This window comes from Parasteatoda tepidariorum, chromosome 4, assembly GCF_043381705.1.
Source record: "Parasteatoda tepidariorum isolate YZ-2023 chromosome 4, CAS_Ptep_4.0, whole genome shotgun sequence".
Taxonomy (NCBI): domain Eukaryota; kingdom Metazoa; phylum Arthropoda; class Arachnida; order Araneae; family Theridiidae; genus Parasteatoda; species Parasteatoda tepidariorum.
Genome location: NC_092207.1, coordinates 29,786,218 through 29,810,990, shown reverse-complemented (window position 1 = coordinate 29,810,990; position 24,773 = coordinate 29,786,218). Strand labels below are relative to the sequence as shown.

The 24,773-nt window shown below is 30.0% G+C and overlaps 2 protein-coding genes across 3 annotated transcripts in view; one reads left to right on the top strand and one right to left on the bottom strand.

Annotated features, from left to right (window-relative positions):
* LOC107448718 (tryptophan 5-hydroxylase 1-like) overlaps positions 1–24,773 on the bottom strand; it is a 64,699-nt gene that overhangs the window by 27,940 nt on the left and 11,986 nt on the right. The window lies entirely within an intron of this gene.
* LOC107456731 (nuclease SbcCD subunit C) lies at positions 9,716–24,328 on the top strand. Of its 2 annotated transcripts, none has more exons than XM_016074684.4 (2): positions 9,716–9,910; positions 21,680–24,328. In XM_016074684.4, the coding sequence occupies exon 2, from the start codon at positions 21,713–21,715 to the stop codon at positions 24,107–24,109; it is 2,397 nt and encodes a 798-aa protein (XP_015930170.2). In that variant the 5' UTR covers positions 9,716–9,910; positions 21,680–21,712; the 3' UTR covers positions 24,110–24,328. The 2 variants fall into 2 exon arrangements, with proteins under 2 accessions (XP_015930170.2, XP_071035685.1); XM_071179584.1 differs by lacking the exon at positions 9,716–9,910 and adding an exon at positions 19,728–19,750.

Genomic DNA, 24,773 nt, shown 5'->3' with positions numbered 1-24,773 from the left:
GAAAAAATTAATTTTGAAACAAATTGATTAAAGAATCAAATATCAAAGGATTCTGCTACAACTGGAGGGAATCTTATTCAGTAAACGAAAAAAAATAATGCAGCTATAAGTTACACTTCACTTTAAAAATGTCTCTTGATGCATCTAAAAACGTTAACAGTTGAAAGTTAACATGAAACGTTTTTTATATTTTAAGAAATTTAACCGTTTTCCATTGGAAATGAGTTCTAGTCTGGTTGAAAAAAGAAATCGTTTTGCCTTTTATAACTTCTGATCTCTGGCGCGTGCCGTTGTCGCCGTAACCATAACTACAGACGGCTAGCCACGAACCTTGATTAGCGCCATTTGGAATCGTTCGCTATCTACGCGTTCATATAATGAGAGGCAGTGTGAACGTTCCAAAGTAAAAAACTTTGTACTATTAATAGAGAGATTTTATTACAAAAACAACAACTGAAAAAACTTTTTAATTTATTTCATATAAATGCATTTAAAATTTGTATTAATTATAGTTACCTTTCCTCCTAAAATTCTTAAGTGTTTTAATCGCTCTTATGTTTAAAAAAAAATTGCTTTTAACTTAGCTAAAGAAAAACTGATACTTTTTTGAATAAAGTTTGATTCTGTGAGTAGAATTTCGTTCTATTTCATTCTGAAACCCTGCATTGAATTAACACTAATTCCGAAATAACAGTTTAAATCAGCTGTTCTCAATTTTTTTCGTTTGTGGAGCAATAAACGATCACGCTTCTTCTGGTAGAACCCCTGAGATTTTCATCAGCTATTGTAAACAGATTAATTAATGATAGACTATTAATTATTTTGAAAATAAGTAATGATCTAAATTTTATTAATTATTTTAAAAACATTTAGTGAATAAATGAAGAATGAAATTTTTTTCATCATATAGTTTTATCAATATTAGTCTTAAAATTTGTTTTTAAGTCAAACCCTAAGTCAAAGTAAGTTAAGTCAAAGTCTAAGTTAAGTCAAAGTAAGTAAATTCCCAGGTTTGGGGCAGCATATAGTCGAATTCTTAATTTGATTTTAATGCAAGAATGAACTGAAAATGAATGAATTGAAATATGGTTTGCATTAAAATAAAAACGAAAAAGGAGGAAACGTTAGGAATGGTTCTCAGAGAGACATAATTCTTCATTGTTGTATTTGGTTGCTTTTATTCGATTCGAAATACAAATGGAATTTTTCATAAACGAATATTCTCTTCAAAATTTATTTATTTTATTGCTATTAGGATAAATATTGTTTTGAAATTTCTTTCTTCACAAGCAATTCAAATAATAAATGTAATAAAAATAACGAAAATTTTAAGTAAATAATGACTTATTAATTTGATATAAATTTAATTACAGGTCTCACAAATCTTTACTGAATGAAAAAAAAACATAACTATCGGAACACCAATAATCCTTTCACGGAACCCTTGGGTTCCACGGAACATCATTTGGGGACGGAGGGTTTGAAAAGTCCTTTAAAAAACTGTCAAAACTTATTTTTTGAAGAGGAAAAGAAATTTAAAACTTAATTTATCAAAATCTTAGTAGATAACTCACACTACCACCATGAAAAATAGTTACGAAACTGCCGAAATTCCGAAGTATTTGGAATGCATTTCCTTAATCCGCAAAAGATGTTCGATATAAATAACCCCCAAAATCCCTAAAAGGTGACTAATATATGAAAAATGCGTACATGAAAAAAGTGTTATATTAACAATGTTATTAGTTAACATATTTTTTAATATCAACCCACCCTATTTCTGGCTTTTGAGAAATTAAATTTCAAGAGACTTTTCGGATCTAAACATATTTAGAATAAAGTAAATAAAATAGAGTAAATAAGAAAACATTAGAATAAATAAAAGAGTCTTTTAAATGCGAACATAAAAATACTATGTTTCACATTAATGCTTACCACTTGAGGTGCGTTCAAATCCTGACCAAGTGGATATTTCTCAAAGCTGTCTAACATTTTAGTACCCATTTATCGGAATAAATATAAATATTAATTTATAATAATATTAATATTATGAATATTTAATATTCAAAATATAACTATTTAATAATAAATATTTATTATTCAAAAAGCATTCATTTACCCATATTTATAATATTAAAAACACAGTATGTAAAATATATGGTAACACTGGTAATTGTATATGGTAATTGTTTACATATACTAAGTCTATGTAAACAATTTTCTTTCAACAGAACTGGTTTGAAAGATTTTACACGGCAAAACTAAAGATTATTCTTTGAGCTTTTGGAAATAATGCCCTTTTTACTCATGCAAATTTTGAATTAATCAAAATGAGCTTAGCAGAAAAAAAAATTGTCTTTTTTTATTCTTTTTTATTTTTTTTACTATATTAGCCTCATTGGGAGTGCTCGCCTCCCAATAAGGTGAACTGGGTTCGAATCCCGGCAATGACTGGTTCATTCGAATTTCGCAAACTGCTCGCACCGACCATAGTGCTGACATAAGATATCCTCAGTGGTGGATGGATCATGAATTAGAGTCCCCTTGCCGTCAGTCCAACCGTGTTAGGTTTTCGTGATTTTCCTCTCCTTATGACGCAAATGCGGATTAGTTCCATCAAAAAGTCCTCCAATAAGGCAAATTTCCTCCAATACTTGATGCAGGAGTTCCCTTGTCTTTCGGATTGGGTTCAAAATGACAAGGATACGGAGTTGAACATTTGTAGTCGTGATCCCAAAATTAAGTCGGCTGTTCAACGACGGTTATAAAATATAATATGCTACTATTTTTAAAAAAAAAAGCATTTTTATAGTAATATTGCAAACCTATGGAAAGATTTGAAAATTGCTGGCATTAAAACTGAAAAAAAAAGTTACTAATTTCATTTCCTTATATTGGTCGATCCGAATTGTACATTGGTAAATATGACACCATTTCTATAAAAGTTCAAATATTATCTTTCAAATTGTGTCAACTGTTTTCAGAAGTAAAATATTCCAAAGCATTTACTGCGCTAAAAGAAAGATTGTTAACGTAGAGTTAGCTTAGAAATGTTTCCATATTTTTTTTCAAACCTCTGTATTAATATTTATATTTAGTAGACATATAGTATGACATTTTTATAGTAGACGGGAATATTTTAATTTCGCAAATTGAGTTCTGAACTTGTTCTATCACTTTTATTTTATTTATTTACTTTCTATTTTTTTTAATTATTGAAAAAGAAGGAAGCCGTCTTTTTAAAAGGACCCAATTTGGTTAGATATGAGAGATAAAATAAAATTTCCATTTTCAGCACTTAAATACTTCCTTCAAGTTGAGCTATTTGCGAAACATTTGAAGAGAGTATTAAGTGTCCGAAATTTTCTGAACTCTGTCTTTTCTCCATGACAACAAATAGTGACAAGAATTATTCATTTCCAAATGCCATTCACTAATCGAACTAATTGTGCTCTCTCACACATTGACATACTGAAAGGAACCAAACGATCACTTGCTACAATAAATAAGGAGAGAATACTATACACTGTGTTGTCTATAGCACTTAATTTCCTGATTGTCGAAATTAAAAAAATGAAATTATTCCTCTTATTTTTCTTTACAGCTTATCATATTATGTTATGTATAAATTATAACAAATTATAATTTAAAATAAAATGTGGGACTTAAAATTTAAGCTATTTTTCATAACTATTATTAAAAATTATTACTTTTTATTTAATTTTAAACATAATTTCATGTTTGGGCGATTCCACGAAAAGTGGCCCTGAGTGACTAAATTTTCAAAATTATCGTAAAATCAAAAATGACACAATTTCGGAATCTAGAAGATGTACATTTTTTAATAGTTAAGATAGTTTTTTGAATTACAAAAAATATTTATGTGAATTCTAACAAAAGGTGGAACACTATGAATTTTAACAGGAGTTCTCTTCTTTGTTATGTTATATTCCAATGGAGTTCTTAAAATATTAAAGAGCAATAAAATAGTTTTTAGTAATAAATATAACTATTTTACTCTTTTATCATTGTTTAATGTATTTTTTTAATTTGGCCTAAATTTTTTTGCTTGTTTGAAAGTCGATTAATCAAGATAGTCTAATTTCCCAGTAACACACGTAACATAATTTTGCATTTTTTTCTGTAAAAACTTTAGTAAAAAAGAAAATTTAAAAATTTTTTGTTTTATAAATTAAGAAGGCAAGATATGCAACGGAAAAAATTCTCGAATTAAAACTGCCAATAGTTAAAATTTTATAATTAATTTTATTCAAGGTAACACACGTAACGAAAAGTTACGCGCGTTACTGTTATGTGTGTTAGAGGTACTTATACACTTTAATTATTTATTTATTTTCAATAAAAGATTTAAATCATGTTCGGACATTTTTTATAACCGCCGCGCAACTTCAATGCCACAAATACGGAATTGTAAGATTGTGGTTTTTTGTAAAATCAGGTCGGTATAAGCATTAATAAAAAAACAGCATAATAAGACGATAATTTTGAAACTTTTGGAAATTGTTTTCCCAAACTTCTATTTGTTATACGTTTATGTTTAAGTAGAATATTTCGACTGCATTTGCTAGATTATTATAAAATGGATAAGCTTAAAATAGTGTCCTTATCTGGATTTAAAAGAATAAGAAGATGAAGAAAAAAAGAAAAGAGCATAAGATTCTGCACTTCAAAGGAAAGAAAATAAGGAAATAATGAAAGTTAGACTTGAACTTTCAAAACAGATTGATAATGATGTAAAAGGTTCACCACTAAGTATTTCAGATGAACTTAATTATTAATAAATGGATTTTCTTCAAAAGTTAGATTGTTTATACTATGCTTGTATTGAAACAAGAGCTGGTTCTCTGGATTATTACGGGGAAAAACGGGCAATAAAACGAAAGAACTATCTAACAATGTTTCTAAGAGAGGCTTATACTGATTTTTGTCAGTTGCATCCTAAACATTGTTTAATTTTCCATATTTAGTGCTTTATGACTAAAAAATTTATTGCTACTGTAAAACTTAGAATCAAAACAAATATCATGAAATTTTTATTCTTTAACTGGAAGGCTAAAATTAAGTTTATGACAATACATGGTGATGGTAGAAGTATTTATGTATATAAAGTAAAAGAAATTTTGGATCTAATTGTTGGAAGGGTGCTTCTGATACTTACAAAAATTTCTCATTGCTTGTTATAGGTTTCTAACCATCATTTATTGTAGTTTGGTAACGATGAGAAAAAGATGACAATAGCTCACAATAAAAAATATATAATGGCAAATGTGCAAGAAGAATGTTTTGAAATAACTCTTGAAAATTGGACTAACTTTCAATAATACGTAAGAGTTAAAAGAATCCGAGGTGATACTTTCCAAACAAACATATCTAGCATTAAAACCAGGGAAATTCAAGTTGACTTTGCAATGGCATATTCTTTTGAATATCAAAACGAATTTCAATCAGCATTATGCTATCCAGCCACAGTTCCGTTATTCACAGCAGCTGTTGTCTTAGACGATACTCTCCTAAAGAGTTTAAAATAGAGTCCTTTACAATATTTTCCTAAGGCAAAGACAAAGGTGAAACAATGTCTACACTTTTATTTTAAGACTGTTTAAAAACGATTCTACTTCAGAAGATGAGCTAACAGAAACCTTCTATAGTAATAAGTCAAGTTAAGAATTTAAAAATAAATATATGGTTGAATTATTTCATATTTTGTCAATCAAAATATAAAAAAAGAAATTAATTTGGAAATATTTTACGATATCACATGCAGAAGTTCCTTCTATGGGATAGGTGTGTAGTACAAAATCTTGAAAGCGAAGCAAAAAGCAAAGTTATTTATATCATTGTGTTGTTATACAAAAAAATTTATTTGCTATCCAGTGTTGTTTGCAAAGCTAACCAATCAACTCATGCCTAATACAACAGTATTATATATTAGCCAAAAGGAAATAAAGATATTAATTGAAAAGATCAATACATGGCAACGGTAATACAAAGCATAAAATCTATGCATAAGTATCGTTAGATACTTGAATAAGATGCATAGATGCACATTGTGGCACACAAATAGTCAGTAAGTCAATTTCTGTTCCCTCCTGATCAGAAGTGCGCCTATAACTGAAATTAAAACGACATATGCTCTATCTCGGGAACATTATTGACGCAAATGCACATGCTTGTAAACTTAAAATGCAATATTTGCATAAAATAATTGGAAAATATGCATATTTTTGTTTCCAAACAGAAATGATTTTGAAGGAATAGATGTGCCTAAGATTTGCTATGTTTTACTCTCTAAACCAGTATAAAGAAGGGCTACAACCATCTTTCCAGACCATTAACTATTTTATTTGCTAAAATAAATTGTTTTTCTTCTGCTAAATTAAAATAAATAAATGTTTTAGTGCAACATTTATGACTTCTCAGTTGAAATATTCACAGAGGGTAACACACGTAACGTTCAGTTAACACACGTAACGCACCAATTTCACCAAAATAAAGAAGTTTTTACTGTTGCAAGAAATTTTTAAAAATCACTAAACACAGCTTCGATATTGTATCTCTCTATAAAAGAAAATATCTTAATTTTTTGCCTTTATACTTCACAGAATTAAATGAATATATTCAAAGTTTCAAATATCTAGCATTATAAAGGGTAACACACGTAACAAAATTTCAGAAATTTTTTTTTTCAACATCAAATTAATTTGCGCCTTCAATCTTCGTTTTGAAAACTTACAACACATATAGATTTAACAACAAATTAAGAAAAACATAAAAAATATCTAACAAGTTTATTATAATAAGTGTTAAAGTTGAAATATGTCGTATAAAAGTAACACACGTAACGAAAGAATCGCCCGTTTGATGGGAAATTTATTTAAAATAAGTGTGAATTCAGGGTTCAACTTATTCTCCGAATACACAGATAACACTGGGGAGCAAAATTTTTGTTGCATTTATGGAAGCATTTGTTCTTTCTTAATTTGGGTGAGCGGATATCAAATCTGAAATTAGTTTTATTCGGAAAGCAGCAGATTTTTTTTAAAAAAAATGATATTTATAGTTTTGTTAATTTTTTGTTTGAATGTACAAGGTTATTAAGAACGTATAGGTTTATATGCGTACATATGCTGTTCCTATGTATAGGTTTATATACATGCATGTCTACTCCTTTGAAAATAACACTTTACTATTTCTAGCGCAGTGTAGTCAATCTGGCAATTCTTAAATCAAAAATGTTACGAATCACTAAAAATGTATAATTATTAACTAAGTGTTCAATAATTTTAGTTACTGTTATTTTTTACGCAACAAGGAGAAGAGTATTACTCTTCAATAAAATGCGTTCCTTAAAAAACAAGCGTGCCCCAAGTGACTAAAAAAATATAAAAAGTAGTGATTAATAAATGGCAAAAATCTATTAAAAAGAAACTAAAATTATCAAGAAAAATCGCCAATAATGAAAATATTGGTAACAAATATGCAACAAATCGGTAATGCAACAAATATCATCAATATTATCGTCAATACTGAAAATGTTTTCTAGCGAAGATGATGAAGACAGTGACGATGAAAATCAACATATAGAAATCTCTAATGATTAGGGGCCCCCTAAAATGGATTTTTTGAAAAAACTTTTTAAAAAATTAAAGAAAACAATGATTTTTAAAAAAAAAAATCTATTTCAAATATATATGTTATGATTATTTTTTAGTTCTAATTTAACAAAATAAAGCAAAATTTAATTTATTATTATTTATTTTAATTTTAAATATGCTTTCTTAAATGAAAAGATATATGAATACTTTTATATTTTAATAAATGAAAAATATACGAGAAAAAAAATTTTAATTTTAGGGTCCCAAATATTTGAATGACCTAGGGCCCCGCGTGTGCTTAATCCGGCACTGGATGAACTAAAAGCTATCGAAAGTGCTATTCAATATATAGATCAACAAGAAGAGGTTATCCCTAAAAAAGGGCGAAACATTGCTGCAAAAATAGCACCAAAGTAATGTAGTAAAAGAAAAAAAGATTAAAAACTTTTATAAGTAAAAACTCTTTAATTCTCGTAAAGTATGCTCTTAAAGTGTTTTTTAGTAAGCTTTTTAATTATAGTATGAATTGTATGTGATGTCCTCGTATAAAGCTTGTATCTGTTAAATATATTGCATTTATACCTACTCCTTCCTTTTCTATACTCTTCGCTTTAACCGAGTTTTTCGGTTATCCGAGTGAGTCGTGGTCCACATTAACTCGGATAATCGGGACTCTACTGTTGTTGCATGCATTTTCTCTATTATTCCTATTTTATTACACCAGCGCAAATGATAATATTATTCTGACCCCTGTAAATATTATAATATTCTCATCTAGCTTAATCTCAATTGTGTTTAATCTCCTATTGATTTCATCATATGTTCAACAGACTGATTTCCCACTCATGATTTTACGATTTGGTGCTAAGACTCCCTCTTTCCCCAATTCTACTGCCACCTCACACATTCCTCCATTATATGCCTCAAAACTCCGACGAATTAGTTATTGTCGCTTCGCTGCAGGGCACTGATATTTGAGCTATGTTTTAATGTTCCAATAACATTTATTTATCCTTGATGTGTAAAAAGAGTTTTTAAAGAAAAATTATTTTACCTTCCTTTCAATGTTTCAAAACTGATTTTAGCAGTAAATATTTTCTCGGTTTAAGAGTGATTATCGATCGAGAATGAACTAAATTTAAATTTCTATGCAAATTCCGGTGGTGTTAAGGCATCGCTTTCATTGATTTTGCATTCGTAATTGGGTTTTGGCATCAAGTTATTTTACTTCTGTACACGTCGTTCTGAAACAAGAAGGGGAGATTGCTTTCTAAAGAGGCGGAGATTGCTCTCAAGTTACCCTACCACTGTATTCAGAAATTATTTTGTTGAGATTGGAGTTGTTCTTGTAAAAGTGGACATGTGTTCTTGTATCTCCCCTGAAATGAAATCTAAAAAATTTAAAAAGAAATAAAGAAAGATAAAATAAGAAGTTCTTTTTGCTAATTCTTACATTTCAAACAGTATTTGTTAATTCAAAAAAATATAGCTAGATTTTAAATTTGCTTAGTTCAAGGTTGTTTGTAAGCCAGAAAAATTAGTGAACTACTGCATTTTTAGTTTGTTTTGCAGGAAATAAATATCTGTACAAATCAAGGCCTCTTAATTATAAGCAATATTATTATTATTAATTATTATTATTATTAATTATTATTATTAACAAGTATTATTATTAATTATTAATAATAATTGTTGTTGTTATTAATTATTATTATTATTATTATTAAAAAAAATTTTTTTTTACTTAGAATTGTTCTGATTACTCAGAACCTAATGTTGGGCTCCACTGATTTATTAGATCTGACATGCAGGGCGACTAAAAATGTAAAAAGTGGTAGAAACTGGATTAACTTTTACTTGTTTATAATTTCTCTAATCAATCAATCGTAACTACCACTGTGGCATACATTTAAAATCATTCATATTTAAAAAAACTTTCAATAATTTTCTAAAGATTTCCCACATAAGACCTTATTATTCGAAAAACCTTATTATTTGAAATGAACGTGCCCGAACGTGACCGTTAATATTCACCTTAACAATGAAGCCTTTATCTCACTAATTCAGTCTTTATCTAGTTTCACTTTCAAACTTCCTTGTCTGAAGCGTTTTGATAGAGAGGAAGTCGCCACGTGATAACGAATGTTGGTGTAAACTTACATCATGCACTTATTCATAAACTCGTTTTTTGAAAACATCATTCATAAAGAAAATTGTATGAATTGGTTTTAGTTCTGTTGTAGTTAGGGCCTTTAATTTTTGATTGCCGTAATGTGCGAATTGAAATGTGTTGGGTAAGTTTTAGAATTACTTATTTTTCTTTTTAAATTTGACCAAAAAGGTACACAGGGGTTGAACAAAAATATGGAACACTTCTGTACTAAGTCTAAGTAAAATATCTTTCTTTCAGCATCAAATGTTGGGGAAGGCAAAACTGTTGGCGCAATTTTATAAATCACACTTTAGCTTTTATAAATCCATTGCCATTGCGAAATTTGCATCTAACAAATAAGCGTGGGAAGTTTAAAGCTTTTTTTCTCTTTTTCAATATGACTAAAATTAAAAAAGCGTTCTTATTAATAAATATAGTTCAAATTTAAAAAAAAAATCTAGTAAGAAAATACTATAACATAAATATTATAATAAATACACTAAAATTAAAAAAGCGTTCTTATTAATAAATATAGTTAAAATTTAAAAAAAATCTAGTAAGAAAATACTATAACATAAATATTATAACAAATACACTAAAATTATAAAAGCGTTTTTGTCAGTAAATATAATTAAAATGTAAAAAAAATTATAATAAGAAAATACTATAACATAAATACTATAATAAATAGACTAAAATTAAAAAAGCGTTCTTATTAATAAATATAATTCAAATTTAAAAAAAATTGTAATAAGAAAATACTACAACATAAATACTATAATAAATAGATTATAATTAAAAAAGCGTTTTTATTAATAAATATAATTCAAATTTAAAAAAAATTATAATAAGAAAATACTATAACATGAATACTATAATTAATAGACTATAATTAAAAAAGCGTTCTTGTTAGTAAATATAATAAAATTTTAAAAAAAATATATAATAAGAAAATACTATAACATAAATACTATAATAAATAGACTACAATTAAAAAAGCGTTCTTGTTAGTAAATATAATTAAAATTTAAAAAAACATTATAAAAAGAAAATACTATAACATAAATACTATAATAAATAGACTATAATTAAAAAAACGTTCTTGTTAGTAAATATAATTAAAATTTAAAAAAAAGTTAATAAGAAAATACTATAACAAATAGACTATAATTGAAAAAGCGTTCTACTTAGAAAATATAATTAAAATTTAAAAAAAATTATCATAGGAAAATATTATAACAAATAGACTATAATTAAGAAAGCGTTCTTCTTAGTAAATGTAATAAAAATTAAAAAACAATTATAATAAGAAGATACTATAACATAAATAGTATAATAAATAGACTATAATTAAAAAAGCGTTCTTGTTAGTAAATATAATTAAAATTTAAAAAAAATTATAATAAGAAGATACTATAACATAAATACTATGACATAAATACTATAATAAGTAGACTATAATTAAAAAAGCGTTCTTCTTAGTAAATATAATAAAAATTAAAAAATAATTATAATAAGATGATACTATAACATATATACTATAATAAATAGACTATAATTAAAAAAGCGTTCTTGTAAGTAAATATAATTAAAATTTAAAAAAAATAAGAAGAAGAAGATACTATAACATAAATACTATACATAAATACTATACATAAATACTATAATAAGTAGACTATAATTAAAAAAGCGTGCTAGTATAATATGAATATTATACTCGAGTAAAATGATTTCAAAATAACTGCTAAGAATTAGTAACTTTCTCTCTTTATTTTGGTCAATCCAAATTCCGAATAACTTAAATACCATTTCTAAAAAGATTCAAGCATGATCTTTTAAACTGACCCAACAGTTTTGTCATGTTAAATCTCCCAAAACATTTGGCGCTTAGAGAAATATTGTTTACATACAGTTAGCATGGAAGTGTTTCTATATTTTTGTCTCCTAATATGTATATTGTTATCTATGTGTGGCATAGCTACCGAATCTCCTAATTTTTGCCGGAGATTCTCTTTTCTTTTTGTATTTAAACTGGTTAAAAACTGTAAAAGAAAATATTTTTATCTTTGTTTAACAGTGTTGATTTATAATAATTTTAACTATTAACACATATAAATAATAGGAAGGTCCTACGAACCATCTTTGGTGCAATTCTCGATAACAACAACTGGAGAAAAAGATATAATTTTTAAATATATAAGATCTTTAATAGTGATGATATCATTAAATTTATTTAACTATGTGGAATGAGATGGGCCGGGCATGTAGTGAGAATGAGGCCAGAACGAACAGCATTAAGAGTCTTTAATGCAACCCCCTCCAATAAAGGGCCAAGAGGAAGGCCCAAAAAGAGATGGAAAGACTGTGTGGGTGAGGATTTTGCCATCCTAAAAGTAAAGAACTGGAAATCAGTTGCCGGGAGAAGGGCAGAATGGGAAAAGCTTCTGAGGAAGGCCCAGACTCTCAAAGGGCTGTCGTGCCAATGCTGATGATGACATATAAATAGTTAAAATAAATATATAAATTTCCTAACTTCATTTAATAACTATTTAGTGGTTGCATAGTAAAAATAATTCCTGTTTCAAATCGTAAGATCTATTGTTATATCGCTACAACTGCAAATTAGATTCATAACCGGAAAATGCACATAGCAGGTTATGCTCGTGCCACCTTCGTGTCAAAATTAAATGTTAAAATAATTATTTAAAAATGAATAAAATATTGTTTAGTAATTTTAAGTAAATCTTTTACCCTGCGAAGCAGAATTTTTATTAAACATATTTTTCCATACTTTCTTTTATTATTCTGTATTAATTTTTTAAAAAAAATAGTTTAAATTTTATTATAAATATAATTCCGATAACCTAACAGATTTTTTGTTAGTACCTAATTGCCGGTTTCTTAGAATTAAAAAATTCCCAAAATATATTTTTACTAGTAATTAGAGCGTAAAAAATATATATCTACAAAAGGGACACCTGTGTCCTATTTGTGTTAAAGGGTTGATCTGGGTTCCCAGGGAAACTAAGAATTTCAACAGAAGTAGTAAATTTACGTTTTAGTTAGTAGGAAATTCCATTTTCCTTCTTCTTTTTTTCAAGTTATCATTTTACGTTTAGATATCTGTCGATTTTAACCATTGGTTCTCAACGGGGGCGTTGGGAGTATGCTGAGGGGCAGTGCATTTGTTTTGGGCAGTAGGGGGGCGTTGGGTATGTTTTGGGCGGTAGGGGGCGAAGAGCATGTTTTATTATTCAAATTTAAAACTTAAAAATAAAATCATTAAATTAAGATTTATTTAATAAATAAAATTAATCTAAAATTAATATTAAAGAGAAAAAAAATTAAATTAATATAATAAATAAAGATTATCCGATAAACCATTTGCACCAGCAATAAAATGAACTTATACGGCACCTATTCTCCGATCAGAACCAACACACCTCAGCGCATTAGTCTGTACCTCTTGCCTTTGACTTATTCAAGCCATTTGATGAAAATTGAAGTCATTGCGCTTTCAGTATGAATTTTTGATTTGACCCGTGTTTCTTATAATGGTTTTTCTTAGCTTCATTACAGTTTTTTCCCCTGCCACCAACAATGTCAGTTAATAAAAAGAGGTGTCATCCATACAGTGCCACATACTTGAAGTTGGGATTTGTTCAATCACTGTTGAACTCTCAACTACCCATGTGTTTACTTTGTAATAAAGTTTTATCTAATGAGGTAATGAAATCTTACCGTTATCAGGAGCATTTGCAAAAAACTTATCCTGACAAACAAAATAAAGATTTGACATTTTTCATGAACATCTTCTTTCACGCTTCTGAAGGCACCTTCGGTCTCTGGGTTACTAGCAACCTCATCACAAAAATGCGACGATGGTTTAATAGCTTCTTATAATATATCAAAATTTATTGCTAAATCTGGGAAAGCTCATACCATCGGAGCAGAGTTGATACTGCCGTTTGTCAAGGAAGTTTTAGAAACAGTTTTACACCATCCAGTCGCATCCATTGTAATAAAAAAATATCCCGTAAGCAACGATACAGTGCGGCGACGAAATGATGAATTGGCTGAAGACGTTGAAATTTCTTTACGCAAACTTTTGATATCCAGCGAATTTTCCCTTCAAGTTGATAAATCAACCTTGCCAGATAATGTAGGCTTTACTTTAGGCATAGGTCCGGTTTGTAAAGGTAGGAAAAATTATTCAAGAGATGCTTTTTGCAAGAAGCTTGATTGTAGATATCAAAGGTAAATCTATTTTTAATACTTTCAAAGATTATTTTAAAGAGAAAAACATTCCTCTTGCGAATATTATGTCTATTACCACTGATAGGCTCCTGCAATGGTGAGTCGACTTTGCTCTTTTGGAAGGGAAGTTACCAGATATCTTAGCTGTTCACTGCGTGATTCACAGAAAGCATTTAGTAGGGAAAAATCTCAGCAACCATTTGCATCAATCATTGCAATATGCCATATCTTCTGTGAACAAAATTCATTGTAATGCTCTCTACGATTGATTATTCAGACAGCTGTGAAAGAAAAACAATAAAGAATGCTATCACTTGTTACTATACACCGAGATTCGCTGGCTTTCCAAAAGCTTCTGTCTCAGTAGGTATTATAATCTTTTTGACTCTATGCTTGAGTTCCTCGAAAACAGAGATGTAGCTCTGAGAGACAGATTGCTAGAATTTAAGAAAGACTTTGACAGATTTATCTGTAAAATTTAAGGGTGATAATTTACATCTTCAAGGCAACAAGCTCAATTTGATTTCCACAAAATCAGTTATTTCTGCCTTTCTAAAAAAACTCATTTCGTGGAAGCAGAATTTTGGTTGGAATGAGTTCAGCCAAGCAGGCGAAATTCACTCTGATGACGCACAAGAATATTGTCAACATCTTGACTCTTTGCACATGAACTTTTCTGACCGTTTTAAAGATGTTTTGTTCCCTAGAAGTGCCTCAATGGGTTTATGGGTTCTGAACAATTTTGTGAATATTGAAACAGCAGAGGTTCAGATTTACGAGGAATTGGTTGAACTTTTAAATAAGTAAACTTTGAAATGATGATCGTCTCACAGAATTTTTGCTTAAAAGTAACATCAGTCGTCTCTATCCCGGACTGTAGACTATCATTAAACATTTTTTAATTGCCTCCCCTTCCCCCTAGCTTGTCGAACGTGGAATCAATGTTGTTACAGATCTTATCACAAAAAGGAGAAATCGACTCAAAATTGTGCAATGAGGGGATTAGCGTCTTCATCTCACTAAAAGTATTGAGCCGACCGTTAAGAAATTGGTTCTGAATCATTAAGTACAATCATCCCACTAACATAGTTACTTGAATGTTTCGCTGATACTACTTTTTAGTGCTAAAAATCATTTTGGTTGCTTTCTTTTAATTATTTAATTGAGAATAAATTATTTTTTTAAGCATAGGTTTCCTTGTTGTATTTTTTTTCATTAAACGTATTTATTTTTATTATAACAAAAAGACTGCTATTACCTGCCGCGAGAAAATTATCGAGTTAATGAGCACATTATATTTTTTAAAGAGACCAAACAAATTTAAAGCGTAAAGAAATTAATATTTTGCTTATAATTCAGCCCACCTCCCTCCGTTCCCATGCTCTAAACAACTGCATTTTCACGAAGGGGGGCGTTGAAATGTTTTTTGCTCCTTAAGGGGGCGGCAACGTTAAAAAGGTTGAGAATCTATGATTTAAACCTATTATACAGATGTATTTAATCTAAAAATTTGTATACAAACGTGTTTTAAAATTTTTATATTTTAATTACGGCGGCTAACTTTCGTAAAAGATAAAATACTGAAAAAATAAAAAAAATTAAAAAGATAAAATATAGAAAAGACAAAATACTGTAAAGTCAAAATATTGAAAAGACGAAATAATAAAAAGACAAAATACTAAAAAGATAAAATATTGAAAAGACAAAATACTGAAAAGACGAGAAATAATATGAGAAAATTATTATATTTCTAACTTATTTTTTGAAAGCGCAAAATTTTCGTAAGTTTACACACATATCAAATTTTTATGTTTTCGAAGATGATTTTTTCTTAGCTGTAGTAAAAAGTAGATTGAATTACAATCGTAAGAGCCGCGGTGGCTCAGAGATTAGAGCATTTGCCTTTCAATGAGGTAAATAACTAGGTTCGAATCCCAACGGTGGCAGGTTGATACAAATCTGATCCTGGCTCGCAACCATCGCAGTGCTGACATAAAATATCCTCAGTGGTAGACGGATCATGGGTTGGAATCCCCTTGCCATCGAGTTAACCAGAGAAGGTTTTCATGGTTTTCCTCTCAATGTAACGCAAGACGTAAGATCGGGACCTAAATTTATTGTTCTCAAAATTCGATTGTACTTGTTTTCCATTGGCGCCATCTATGGCCAAGAATTCGGCTTCTGTTACACCTGTGCATCGGCTTCTGTTATAGGGAAGACCCATTCATACATCCATTGATTCATCCACAGATCGTAAGTTTAACCTGAACGTGAGAACGATCAATCTCCAATTCAGTACCCTCAGAGGTATAATTTGTTATGGGGAAATGGAGGAATTTGTGACCCGACAGTTTCAACGTGCACCAGTCACCATTTACTACACGGGGAGTCTTCAGCCGACTGAATTCGCACGAAAGTGAGTCCAGCTCCCTGCCAACCAGGCTATCTCGGTCATTCTTTGTGATGATAGAAATGTTCAAATGAGTTTTGAACATGAATTAATTTAACTATAGAAACAGCTAATATTTTTAAGGAATTTTATATGATCTTTTATAGATTCATTTAAATTTATACTATGTAGTGGTGTTAAAAATTTTTATAAATTACCTTTGGTAATTTGGTAAACAGGAATAATGTACAATGCGCAAAAAAAAATAAAACGAATCATCCTGAATAATTTTTGATCTAATGATCGGATCTTCTCCACGTTCTAGGACTTAAATTTAATGGTTTCAGAGGATGACTTCAATTATGCTAATTAGTTAGAGCCGACTATATTTTGAGTTGCGAAATCAGAAGTAAAAACATACTTTCTCTGAACAAACTTATCCCTTTTTCGACGGATTCAGATTTCTGCCCCCCAAAATATAGTCGGTAGCCGCAATCCCAATAGTTTAGTCAGGAGAGCGGTCCAAAGGACCGTTAATTAATTAAGGATTAGTTAATTAATTACGGATTAATTAGTTTATTAATTAAGTATTAATAAGTTAATTAATTAAGGATTAATTAGTTTATTAGTTAAGGATTAATTAGTTAATTATTTAAGGATTAGTTAATTAAGGACTGTTAATTTTATTACTTTCGTATTTTGCCATATCTCGAGAACTTTGTAAGGGAAATTAAAATATTTTTCGCATAATTATAGGATTTTTTTATCCGAAGATAATTCCATGCTAAAAATAACTCTCAGCTAATATTTATTACTTTTTTATTATTTTATTTAATAATAGTTGAAAATTTTTTAAATTGTAAGGTATACAATTTTTTACATTACTTTAAGGAATGCAATTTTTACAGGATCGAATAGTTCCTGAGCAATCGAATTTTGAAAAAGTCGTATTTTTAAAATTCGACTTCTCAGGAATTTTAATTTATCGGATTTGACCGATTTCGCTCAAAATTTTCGTATTCCCATGCAAAATTACATACTTTAAAATGGTGCAAAAAGTGTGTGCCTTACAATTCAAACTTTTTACGAACTATTGTTAAATGAAATAATGGAAAATAATAAATATTTACTCCAAGTTACTCTTCACATGGAATTATCTTTCGATCAAATTCCGTTACAGTTGTGTACAAAAAATTTTCAATTCTTTAAAAAAGTTCTCGAGATATGGTAAAATACGCAAATAATAAAATTAATATTAAATGGTTCAAACTTTAAACCGTATCCTGACCAAACTATTGGAGTCATATTTAACAGATTACGGCAAGTCCCTGGAATTTGGGGGGTCAGATATCTGAATTCGTTTGAAAAAAGGTACGTTTATTCAGATATAGCCTTTTGCCTCTAATTTCGTAACCTAAAATAACGTTTGTAATTAATTAGATGTTGTTGTAGTTGTTGTTGTAGTTAATTTACGTCGCACTAGAGCTGCACGATGGGCTATTGGCGACGGTCTGGGAAACACCCCTGAGGATGATCCGAAGACCTGTCATCACAATTTTGATCCTCTGCAGAGGGGATGGCAGCCCCGCTTCGGCAGGCCGACGACCTGCACGCGAAATCGAGCACTTTACGGTAGAACGGTTTAACGAGGATCAATACCGCACACCCTCGAATCCTACGCAGACTGATCCAAGTGGTCACCCACCCGCACACTGACCGTAGCCAGTGATGCTTCACTTCGGTGATCTGCTGGGAACCGTGTCTTAACGATCAGTCCACTGCGGGTAATTAATTAGAATATTTGAGATTATCCCTTCAAACCACTAAAATTGAGTCCTAGAACGTGTAGGAAGGTCCGTTTTTCTTCTTAATGTCCACCTTTTGCAACCAGATTTGTAACGGACACATTTATTGCAGAAATAAAAAGAAAATCTCCCGCAAAAATCAGGAAATCCAGTAACTATGAAGAGATACCGGTAACGGTAAAGAGAACCGGTAATAGATGGTTCTACAACGACGGGCATAATGTGAAAAATATTTATACGTTATAACTCAAAATTCTTTTACCTATTAATTAATTCTTTTACCACACGTTGAATGCCACGCTAATTTTGCATGGCTTGCCCGCCTGGCCACAACGGTAAATAAGTACAAACTAAATTTGCAAATATTAGTCAGATTTTGCTAGTCTTTTAAAAGGTTTAGCATGACATATCTGAAAAAAGTGGTGAATTATACAAGCCTACGAATTGTTTAGAAATAGTGGTGGATAAAAATCTACTAAATTGAATTTATTAAACCAAGATTAACAATTAATAAACTACCACTTCAAAATATTTATTCGCTGTCAGGAGCAAGTTGGCATCTCTGTGTATATATATAAAACTATTTTTGTGTGTTCTATATTGCATTAATTTGATCAAACCATTTTAGTAACGATAATAATATTAAAAAATATTGAAAAATTTACTCGAAATATGTGTTTTTAATAATCTTGTCTTCGCCGGTCACTGGTAACCCCAGTACCGCTACGAACAAACTCAGTGCCGGTCACCGGTGATCCCCATGGCATTCACCGTTTTAACGGTGGTTGATCGTATTTAGCGCTTGACTTCAAAGTGTTATTGAAGGTACATGATTTTTCACAAACGATTTTAATTTTAGTCAGAGTTGTTTTCTTGGTGTGGATATGCCACTTGTGTTGACGTTATGAAACCCGAATTGATGAATAAAATTTAGCGTCAATAAAAATGATTTTATTTTTGTCGTATGCCTGTTTAGGTAGTGGGAGTGCGATTGTTCCTGTCTTCAGTGGCGCCATCTATGGCCAGGAATTCGAATTGCCCCGCCATTTACACAACCAAAACCCGTTTATAGGGTGGGTCACATTCAAGCACAAAGGAGAAAGGACATAGAACACACAGATTGAGAAAGAAACATCCATGCTTTGTCCGGGAATCGAACCCAGGACCTTTCTAATGCAAGGAAATAGAAGGAATTCTTCGGCAATAAAAATGATTCCTCCTGTCATTTAAGAGTAAAAACAAATTTACAGATCATGAATAATCGAATTATTTTAAATAAATAAACCATTATGTTTTTTGTTTAAGTTCGCCTTAAGTTTTGCGCAATAAAAATTAGTTAGCCTTAAAAGATGAGAAGTAGTTTGCTTGCTTGAGTTGCTTAATTTTTTTCAAATTTTTTTTTTCTTCAAAAATATTTTTTTCTCCCTAATTTAACATTTTAACGGTAAAATTTAATCATTGATAGCATCGTCTTCAGATCACTCTGACAGAAACAAGAGGTTGTTGATCTCTTTCATAATGAACTCTCTAAGTAAGAGCCTTACATAAATATTTTGAATGCATTTTAATTTATTTATTTGTTTTGTTAATGTTTTTTCTTTTGGTGTTTTTTTCAGCGTTTCCTTATTTGACCTTTTCAGTATTTGTTGTAGAAGTTTGTCGGTCACTGGGAGAGTATTTTGATGGTCTCTCCCAAAGGTTTTTTTTTAACGCGAAGTCTATGGAAAAAGTTCTTATGACTTCCAAAAGTGGTCGTAAATGGAGAATGTCGCTACATAGAGGTGGACTCTCCCTTGGAGATTTCACTGTAATAATAAATAACAAATAGCATTAAAAAATAACATTTTACTAACGCAAAATCTTTGGGGATTGCCAATCGAGTTCTTCAAACTGAGTTCAAAATTTTTTAGATTCTTTTAAATAGTTCCAGAAAGGATGCCATTGGCGGAGGAAAATTTTCACGAATTATCATCCATTTATATTCTTGAAGGATAAAATTAAGAAAGAGATTAATCTTTTGAAAATGTTCAGAAAACCGAAGAATATTTTTTTTCTATGCGCGAAATTTAGTAAACTCGCGCGATTGAGTATTTCATTTTATCCCCCTTAATAATAGGAAAGCCAGTGACGCCCATGGTTCCAGAAATTTATGATCAAAAGTCTTACATAAACTATAAACTAAACTATTTGACTGAATGACACAATTTAGTGACATTTTCAGAGTGGCTATAATCATGGAAGAAGAAAAAAAAGTGGTATTCAAACCACTTTTTTTTAAAAAGAGATTTATTGGAAAGCAGGGCAAAAAATTCTCTGCCCTATTTTATTAACACCTACCTAATTTGAGACAAAATCAGACATTCATATTGAAAATTGGATTAGTTATGCCAAAGTTAGTGTAAAGACAAAAACAATCTTGTTACATTAAACATACTCTGATTGATACGACCACTTTATGTTATTTTCATTGATTAATAAATAACCCTGACGATGTCACTTACCTGCTTTATCCTTTAACCCTAAGTTTACGGACGTTTCTGATGTACCTATCTCTACGAACACTCGTCAATTTGACGCATGAACGAATATATATAACAGCACTTACAGAGATGCCAACTTTCTCCGGACAGCAAATATATATTTTAAAGTGGTAGTTTATCAATTGTGATTCTCGGTTTAATAGATTCAATTCAGTAGATTTTTATTCACCACTATTTCTAAATAATTCGTAGGTTCATATAATTCACCACTTTATATTTACAAAATTTACTTAGTAGTTATTTACCGTTTTTTTTAAATTATTTTGGTGTGTCCGGAGCAATTGGCATCTCTGCGCTTAGAAAGCAATGTGATTATATACTATAAGAAAAAAAAATGAAAATATGAGATATACATTTATGAAATATTCTAGTATTTTATTTTTCAATACTCGAATTAAGCTACTGAAACCTTCAAAATATGACACTCTGACATCAATTGACATTCTGCGTTTGTTCTTTCTATTATTGCTTATCGGCAACAGTTGTTTATCGCTTGTTTCATTTGAGATAACGATATCGGAAAACGGATCGAAGTATTGTCGGTACATTCCTATTTATAATTGATGTGATGTTTGCATGTTTACTTAAAATTTTGTCTAAATGATGATCGCGGCAAATTGACGCATCGCATATCCGTAGAGATAGGTATAACACAAAGAAAATTTCAATATTTCAACGCTTTTGATTAAAATAGACTTCAATATATATTTAACTCGGTCAAAAGATAAAAGTCATTTCAAGAGATAAAATAAAAATGCAAACGGGTTTTGTAATTTTCATTATAAAATTCGAAATGCGTCAAAATGACGCTTTCCGTAAACCTAGTGTTAAACTCTTCATGTATAATACAATATCATGTATAGTACAATAAGGATATTATCTAGCGTATACTAATAATTCTTTTTCCTTTCTTCTACTAGGATCAGCCAGAATAAATACTGGAACAAATCATTATGGGAACTGAAAACGTGCAAATAAATTATGAGCTAAATGATACAACATTACAAAATCTTCAAAACCAAAATAATGTCCAAGAAACCTCTACTTGGGTTGAATGGGGTTACTGGTACTATGTGAACGGAAAAATTATTAAAAATGTCTATGAACTTAGCAAAGTAGTATCCCCGGAACAAACCATTCGTCAGATAGCTACCTATACTGTAAGACCTTTAGCCAGAAAAATCGATGAGACTACAGGGTTGAACAATGCAAACATCAAATTACTCGGTTATGAAATCCCGTGTTCTTTTTCAACGTTTGGAACATTAGCAACAGAAACTTTAGCTATGACAATAAGTCCCGCACAGTGGGCCGCGAGTAAAACGTTCTATTTATTATCGAGTTCTTTCGCAAGTGAGGTGATAACTAAACTGGATCTTCAAAATCGAGGAGCCTTAGGAAGAGAAGCTGCGGCTGCTATTCAAATTGGTTCTACTTTAATTGGCCAAAAAACTTTGGAAAAGGTAGAAAAATATGAAATCGTAGGATCTACGTATAAGAAAGTTGACGGTAAACTTAAAAATATATCCAAACCAATTGATACATTTGTAAATCAGCAAATTTCAAATGGATTGCAAAAATTAGGACTTGATGCAACGCAGCCTTTAGGACTTACAAGATTTGATATTGAGCGGGAAAAAAAGTTGATTGCGTCTGAGGAGAAAGTGGCAGACATAGAAGAGAAGATGCAAGATTTGAGATTGCAAGAAGAAAAATTACAAGAAGAAGTTGCTCAGCGAGAGAGGGTTTCTGAACAGAATCATTTAGATGCAGATAAAATAATTAAAAAAGTTCGGAAATATGAAAAAGATTGTCCTGAGAGGAAAACTGTGGACAAGTATGAGAAACATAGAAAATATCATAAAGTGTGGGCGAAACAAATATCTGAAGAGTTTGTTAGTGAATTTAATATCTCAGAGCAACAGCGTAGTAAAATTCAAGAAGAGATTGTGCTTAAATTGCATAACAAACGGGACGAAGAGGCACAAAACAAAGCTATGAAGAAAGCCATCGATAGTTATAGAACTACGTTGCAAAATAAATCAAAAATACAGCTTGAAGATGTAAAGCGCGCGCATACAAATATGCAGTCTAAACTTGATAAAGCTAAACAACAGTATGAGTCAGAAAAATACAACTTTAACAAGGAGGCCAATGTATATCAACGAATTAAATACAAAAATGAACAACAGGTAAGGTATAAAACAAGAACAAAGAACCATTTATCATGCTCGAATATTTATTCAGGTAATATACAGCTGACAATTTCGTCTGATGAATTGAAAGATTTAGAAAATCGCATCAACGATTATTTTGAAGAAAATGGATATTTCAAAAGGAATTTAAATGACAGAAATATCAAAGTCTTTTTAAATGGTAAGATAAATATTGATCGCGATTCACTAGGCAATTTAGGCTTGGTAGTACCAATAAAATTTGACTCAAAACGAATGGACTTGAAAAACCTGAAGGGAAAAGTTACTCAATTTAAAACGGATTTATTTTTCAACATTCAACTTGCTGATGGCTCACCGGAGAGATTGATTGACATTAACATTGATGGAACGCACAAACTGAGCAAGAAGCCTTACTACAAATTATTTTCTACATTTAAAGTAATGAGGATCGGATCAAAAGCAAATGAAATATTAGAACCTGAACTCGTAAAAGCAATGGATTTCATACAAGAAAAAGTTGATGAAGCTTTGCTTAAAGACAATATTTTAGATCAATTTAACGCAAATCTACCGGAAGGGGTCATTATAAAGCCTGGAACCATTAATGTTAGGCCAAGGGTAGATATAAACTGCAATCAAATGTTCGATATAGATTTCAATGCTGATTTCCAATATGAAATGTCAGCTGATAGCTTGAAAGATGTGTTTACAGGCTATTCAATAGCTGGCTGTTGCTTTGAGCAAATATGTAACATTGAAATGACAAATGGTAGAGTGAAAATTGAAATTCCGATTTCGGGCGCAATAAATGGGAGAGTTGTTGGCAGCTTTGATCTGTTTTATTGCCCTGAGCTGCAACGTTTTTCATTTAGTAATTTAGAAGTTGCTTCGAAAAATAATGATTCATTACTGGTTAACTTTATAAGTGGTGGTGTTAATCGTCTTCAAAGCGTTTTGTTGGAACCTATCGAGGGTTATATAAATAATAATTTAGAAAATGTTCGATTATCTGCAATAAATGCTGTAGAACAACGATTACAAGAAAAAATTCCAGGTAGATTGACTATTGATGAGGATTCTCTTATTATCAACAACATTGAATGTAACAATAATAATATTACTTTGGATTTTTCACTATGCTCCAATGATTTGTCCTTAAATCAACCTATGTAAGTTGACTTTCAAAGTAACATAGATATGTTTGTTTTACTAAATCTTACCATCCATGTAAATTGACGTTAGTTAAATTAATTTTAATGTTACTAGAGATGCATTGATGCATCTAGAAATGTAGAATAGTTATAATCTATTGCAGGCTGGCCATTTCTTTGACAATTATAAATAATTTTATATGATAAATAAACATTAAATTAAATGTTTGATGCTCTAAAACATCTATTCCCTTTTTATTTAAAAATGTTTACTGTTTCAAACATTAGTTTACATGTTTTAATTTTATTTATTTATTTTTCTTTTCATAAATAATTTAACACAATTAAGATAAGGTTGTTTAAAGTAGTCATAAACAAATGAAGTTTTTCCACCTTATTAAGAAATGTTCTAAATTCATGGCTGTTAATAAGTGATGTAATAGATTTTAAGTCCTTATCGACAAAAACATTGTCTTTAAAAAAGATAGAATGTGCAAGTTTTTGATAGTAATAGAATAATTTTTCAGTACAATTTGTAAAATTACCTTATTGTTTAATGGACTAAATTAAACATCTTTAATGAGTGTAAAGTAACATTAAAGCAGATGCAATTTTATGGTCATAACCAATAAGGATTTTTACACAATTACAAGAATGATGCACTTGAAACTTTTTACTGTACATAT